The sequence below is a fragment of the Prionailurus bengalensis genome, chromosome B4 (genome assembly GCF_016509475.1).
Source record: "Prionailurus bengalensis isolate Pbe53 chromosome B4, Fcat_Pben_1.1_paternal_pri, whole genome shotgun sequence".
In the NCBI taxonomy this organism is placed as follows: Eukaryota; Metazoa; Chordata; class Mammalia; order Carnivora; family Felidae; genus Prionailurus; species Prionailurus bengalensis.
Genome location: NC_057358.1, coordinates 81,277,849 through 81,284,469, shown reverse-complemented (window position 1 = coordinate 81,284,469; position 6,621 = coordinate 81,277,849). Strand labels below are relative to the sequence as shown.

The 6,621-nt window shown below is 36.1% G+C and overlaps 1 protein-coding gene across 1 annotated transcript; it reads left to right on the top strand.

The window, feature by feature from the left end:
- Positions 1 to 2,754: 2,754 nt before the first annotated feature.
- LOC122473629 (olfactory receptor 10C1-like) lies at positions 2,755 to 3,667 on the top strand. The gene is given in 2 exon segments (XM_043564270.1): positions 2,755 to 3,380; positions 3,382 to 3,667. Coding segments are annotated over 2 exon segments (912 nt in total).
- The last annotated feature ends 2,954 nt before the right edge of the window (positions 3,668 to 6,621 follow it).

The following is a 6,621-nucleotide window of genomic DNA, read 5'->3' as shown; positions in this document are numbered from 1 at the left end:
AGAGCTTTTTTTCAGATGGTTCCTTCACACCAGATATGGCATATGGTTCTCCATCTTAAAAGCATAACGAATAACAATAATAAGTAATCTTATCCTGTCTTTTGTTTTTCGCTAGGTATCACCCTGTCTATCTCTTCCCCTTCATGAGCAAACTTCTCCCACATGTTGCTGCCACTGGTTTCTTTTTTTCTTTTTCTTTTCAATATATGAAGTGTATTGTCAAATTGGTTTCCATACAACACCCAGTGCTCATCCCAAAAGGTGCCCTCCTCAATACCCATCACCCACCCTCCCCTCCCTTCCACCCCCCATCAACCCTCAGTGTGTTCTCAGTTTTTTAGAGTCTCTTATGCTTTGGCTCTCTCTCTCACTCTAACCTCTTTTTTTTTTCCTTCCCCTCCCCCATGGGTTTCTGTTAAGTTTCTCAGGATCCACATAAGAGTGAACACATATGGTATCTGTCTTTCGCTGAATGGCTCATTTCACTTAGCATCACACTCTCCAGTTCCATCCACGTTGTTACAAAGGGCCATATTTCATTCTTTCTCATTGCCACATAGTACTCCATTGTGTGTATAAACCACAATTTCTTTATCCATTCATCAATTGATGGACATTTAGGCTGTTTCCATAATTTGGCTATTGTTTAGAGTGCTGCTATAAACATTGCGGTACAAGTGCCCCTATGCATCAGTACTCCTGTATCCCTTGGGTAAATTCCTAGCAGTGCTATTGCTGGGTCATAGGGTAGGTCTATTTTTAATTTTTTGAGGAACCTCCACACTGTTTTCCAGAATGCTGCCACTGGTTTCTTTCACTTTTTTTATTTCTATTTACCCATAAATAACTTCAGTCTGTTTCATGCTCTTAACTGTCTTTCCCTTGCTGTGCAGAAACGTTTTTATTTGATGTAGTCCCACTTGTTTATTTTTGCCTTTCTTGCCTGTGCTCCAAAAATCATTAAGACCAATTTCAAAGAGGGATATTATTTAGCCATAAAAAAATAAAGAAATACTGCCAATTGTGGCAACATGGATGGGCTCGGAGGGCATTAGGCTAAGTCAAATAAGTCAGAAACAGAAGGACATATACCATATGATCTCAGTTATGTGGAGTCTAAAAAAAAATTGAACTCGAAACAGAGAGTAGAATGAGTTGGGGAGTGGGAGAAATGGAGATATGTTGATCAAAGGGTAAAAGCTTTCAGTTATAAGATGAATAAGTTTGGGGATATAATGTATATAGCATGATGGTATTAGTTAATAATACTGCATTGTATACTTGAACTTTGCTAAGACAACATATCCTAAGCTTTGTCATCACACTCAAAATGATAACAACGCATGGTGATTTAGGTGTTCATTATCCTAATTGTGAAAATTATTTCACAATTATATGTATATTATATGTAATTGTCATGTGTAAACTTTAAATATGTAAAATTCTATTTTCCAATTATATCTCCATAAAACTAGAAACAAAATTTAAAAATGTGTTATGTTTGAAAATAAAAATTCTCAGAATGAATGAGTTTTTCCACTTCTTGAGGAAGTGCAGAAAACACATTGTTCACGTTTCTGACAAATTATTTTAATTAGAAGCATTCAAAATTGGGAATTGCCCTGTTAAGGTCTATTTATTTATGTTGTTAATTTCCACATAGATAATTAAGTGAAAGCCATCTGTGGTGTTAATGGAGCTTCTTTGTCCCTGAACTGTGCCTACAATTTCACAAAGACCTGAACAGTCACTGTCCATTGGAGGAGCTTAAAGAAGATTACCATGGCAAACATTCACAAATCCAATAATTAGTTCAATTTCATAATGGAAATCCATTAGAAACTTTTCATTTTACACATTGAAACTTAACTGATGTAACTAACAGTAATAGATTCTCTCTGGAAAAAGTGTTCAAAAAATGAAAACGAAATTTACATCGAATGTTCATTGTTGTTTCTGAAGAAATCCCTCTTGAGAGAAATCTAATTAAACTGTGCAGTGAATACAATCCCTTTGGTCTTTAGTCAGAATAAAAATACTGCCTATTCCACCACCAGTTTGGAATTGTAGAAAGTCTGGAAGACCAACAGGGAAAAGAAAATTCACCTTATGGTTCTAGGTATGTTCCCCTATTCATAATTTCCTGTAAAATTACACTGAGGTTGTGGGAAGATTCTGTTAGTTTTGGTTTCCATGGATTTTACCTGCCTAATCATTTGATTATTTTTTTCAAATCTAAATGAGTAACTTCATGTACGCAAATAAATAGATACATGGCTGGAAATATACTCCCTTCTGAACCCTTAATTATGGCTTGAAGAAAAGTGTGGAATTCACAACCTAAATATAGCACTTTTGTATTTTACTCTCTACGCTTAAGTTTTGTGTAACTTTTTCAATAGAGTATCTTCCCATATTGCTTACATATACCCTGTGTATAGGATTAGAATATCAATAAGATAAAAACAAAAATTAGATTATATAATTTAAAGCCATTGTTTTCTTTTAATTTTTGTGAAAACACCACAAGATCTAGAAACCAAAATCAGGAAGAAAACTGCATCTATTTTAATTGGGCATTTATTTAGAAATATTTATCAAAATAAATCCAAATGTTTAGGTTCTCATGTAGGACCATTGATCCTACGAGAGCTCCTTTGCTGGGGTTTGATAGGCAACCGTGGTGGTCTGGATTCCCTTCAGGATTACCTGTCCTCTCTGTTGTCTCCACAGATGTCTGGCTCTGAGCCTACAATGAGTGGAAATCAGTCCCTCTGCACCAAATTCACATTTGTGGCTTTTTCCTCTCTAGCAGAGTTACAGCCTGTGCTCTTCGTTGTGTTCTTACTCATTTACTTGTTTACTGTGGGAGGAAACCTCATCATCATCTCCCTGATCTGGGTCTCCACTTCCTTACACACTCCCATGTATTTCTTCCTGGTTAACCTCTCCTTCCTGGAGATGTGCTACATCACCAGTGTGGTGCCTCAGATGCTGGTGCATCTGCTGATGGAGACCAAGACTATAAGCGTGGGTGGTTGTGCAGCTCAGATGTACACATTTGCCATCTTGGGACTGACAGAATGCTCCCTGCTAGCAGCCATGGCTTATGATCGCTTTGTAGCTATTTGTTACCCGCTGCGTTATACACTCTTGATGAGCCCTCGCATGTGTTTGATATTGGCTACAGCGTCTTGGACCACTGGGGTGGTGGTGGAGTCAGCCCAGATCACCTGGATCTTCAGTCTTCCCTTCTGCGGAACAGGAAAGATTCAGCACTTTTTCTGTGACATCATGCCTGTAATGAAACTGGCTTGTGTTGATACCTCCTACAATAGGATTGTGATGTTTGTTCTCTCCATGATCTTCATCATGACTCCGTTTGCTCATCTTGTGCTCCTACCTGCGAATTCTTGTAACCATCTTGAGAATCCCTTCAGCAGCTGGCAGACACAGAGCTTTCTCCACTTGTTCATCTCATATCTTGGTTGTTTCTCTGTTCTACGGCACTGCCTTGTTCACTTATATCCAACCAAAGACTGTACACACTCCAGAAACAGACAAAGCAACTGCACTCATGTACACAGTGGTCACCCCTGCTCTGAATCCTGTTATCTATACCTTGAGGAACAAGGAAGTAAAGGAAGCCTTTCAAAGGGTAACATAGAGGAATCCTCTTAGAAAAATGGCCTAACCCAGCCATAGTGGATGAAACATATACTAATATACAGATAAGTTAGTTACCCAAGGTTTTATGATGCATCTACCAATATACATTGTCCTTAAAGTATTTGTACCATCCAACTAGGAAACACTTATGAATGTTGTACATTTTTTCAATGTGCTTAAGCAAAAGGGAACTATGTAGTAGGGTCTTCAAATTATTTATCTTTCGTTCACAAGCATTTCCTGTGCCCTGGACACTATTCATTTTTTCCTTCTCCATAAGTACTAGGATTAAGCTTGGTATCCTTTACACCACTTTACTGAGGAACCGAAATATTATTGTGGAGAATGTTAAAAATGAATAGGAAGCAATTAGTAGCTTTTTAGTGTCAAACATAGGCTGTTAGGATTTAAGTTCTTAAGTGGAGTACACTCCCTAATTACTTAGCTCTCTATACCTAAAAATCAGGCATCTTAAAATATAAATTGTTAATAAATACTGTTGAGTGATATACACTATAACACAACTCTAAGTATTTAAGGTAAGTGTTTAAAATGTCTAACTTGTAAATCCAGTGGAACCCTGATTCTTTATTCAAAACTAGATTCTTCCCTTGCTCTTATTCACTTAGTGTTTGGTTTTTCATATGAATCAAGTTTTAGAAAAACTTCTTCCTGTGTGACATTCATTCTTGTTACTCCCATTGTAAGCCTTATTTAAATGTATATGTTTGAATATAATTTCCTTTAGGAGCTGACCATTTATCCTAGCTAATTAATTATATTATTTTTGACCCTGAATAATCAAGAACAGGACTTCCAAAATAAATAACTTTTAAACAAAAGCTGGTTTCTTATGGCAACTTTGGAGAAGTGAGGTGACCAAAATAATTTAAATGTTCAGTAATATTCTGTAGAAATTAGAGTTAACATTTTATTTTTATCTTAGTGTTTTTACCCTGTAGTCAAATCTTAATACCAGTGCAAGCAATTTGTTTGGAAGGACTCAGAAGGGAGAAAATGATACAGGCAAGGGAAGACAGCCACTAAATTGCCCATTATTATGCCAGGTACCATAAAAGGCCACTAAAATTTATTCTTAGAAGGGAAATAGTGTAAAGCACAATCCTAAAATGTATTGACATATAGGCCTCTGTATACATATACACCTATCATATACATTGATTGAAGGTTGATCTTAGGGAGCATTAACTCTGACAGTAATACTTAGCCGCTGACTGTGGCAAACTTCTGGAAATGCCCTCAAGAACAGTGATTTGGATTTGTGACATCTGGAAAGTATCTGGCATTGGATCTTAAGATGGCAAGTTGGAGGGATATAAGAGGTAACACTGTCAGTGAAATCTACCCATTTATTTTCCAGAAGCATTTGAGATACTTGTATTTGTGATAGTAAAGAAGGTAAAGTATATGTGTGAATTGGAATGAATATAAAATAAGAATTTTATATTTCAGTAATTATATTTCTGTGTTGTATTTTCTGGCTCTGTTTGTAGGATGGTAGTTCCTCAAAGGCCGGTGCTAGAGCTATACATCACAGTTCTGATATATAACATACTCATAATTAGGGATGATAAACATATTAAAGATGACGTGTATTTGAACAAAATTCCATGGACAAAATCCCCAAATCTCATTAATGTTTAGTATAAAGGGGATGCTTTGTATTGGAAGATACATAAGGAGTTACTCAAGTTCTCCTAGCCAGTGAGCCTGCATATCCAAAACAACAGTAGTAGTAAGAAACAAAAGGGGCCTGGAAGCATTGCTCAGCCCACAAGAAAGGTGATTTTCTTTTTATTTTTAACATAATAGGGGTATTTAAACCTAAATGCAAACCACGCGGTGTCACATTACCTTGTATAAAACATAAAATACTCATAATTGTGGGTGTTCTGATGAACACACACTTAATAGCTCATGTATCTTTTGTTTTTCACTCATAGCGTCCATAAGTGGATGCAAATAGAGAAAGAAATAGTGAACATGACTAATTATATTCAGCTTAAGTAATGGATCATGGGAAATGTTTCATTGGGTAATTTTGAAAAATAGTCACACTTAAACACTATTGTGTGAATATGTTCTTGGAACTTGTACCTAGAGTCTTTCATCATTAATATGCTTATGATAATGTAATAACAGAAAAACAAATTATTTTCTTTTTGATTATGTTTCTAGGTTGTGGTGATTAAATGGGTAAAACATTATTAAAAATCACCTAACTTGTGTCCTGACACTGAGGAACCATATAGTAATAGTTGCTATCATTATCAATTAAAATAGCATTTGTGAAGTAAGTTAAGTCCTGTGGACATAAATACACAGTTTCAGCTTTCAAGTACTGAGAAAGGGTGTGTTCTTGTTTTAATGGCTGTTGTGATTACTTAACCATATTGTCTTCTCATAGCAAATCTCCAGTACTCTTATCATCCATGCTCAAGAAAAGACAAGTACAAAATACTTGAAGGGGACAGAAAGGGAAGCAGCTAAATTTGATAACCAAGAATTCATTTCACATTGCAGGATGTGATAAAACTGATCCCTGTGTCATCATTCACTCATCCTCTCAGTTACCTTACATTCACTATTTTGGGGAAAAAAAGATTACATAATGTGTGTGGGGGGGGCTAATGATAAAAATATGACACTGCTATGTAAAGTGTTTCCTGTTTATCTTACTTTTAAATTGTGGTTGTCTTCCCCCCACCCGATCATCTTGTCTTCCCTTGTATTGAATACACAGTATATTGTTTTGCCCACATTATCATTCTAGTCAAATTATCACCCAGGTCCTAAGTTTTAGAGTTGTGGTGATCAGAACCTGGATGGTTATCAATCAAATTACAGCTGGAAAGGATACATCTGGGTATTTTAAACTCAGAAACTAACTGTCACTACAAGTAGAAGCTGAACAAACATGTTTTATCTCCT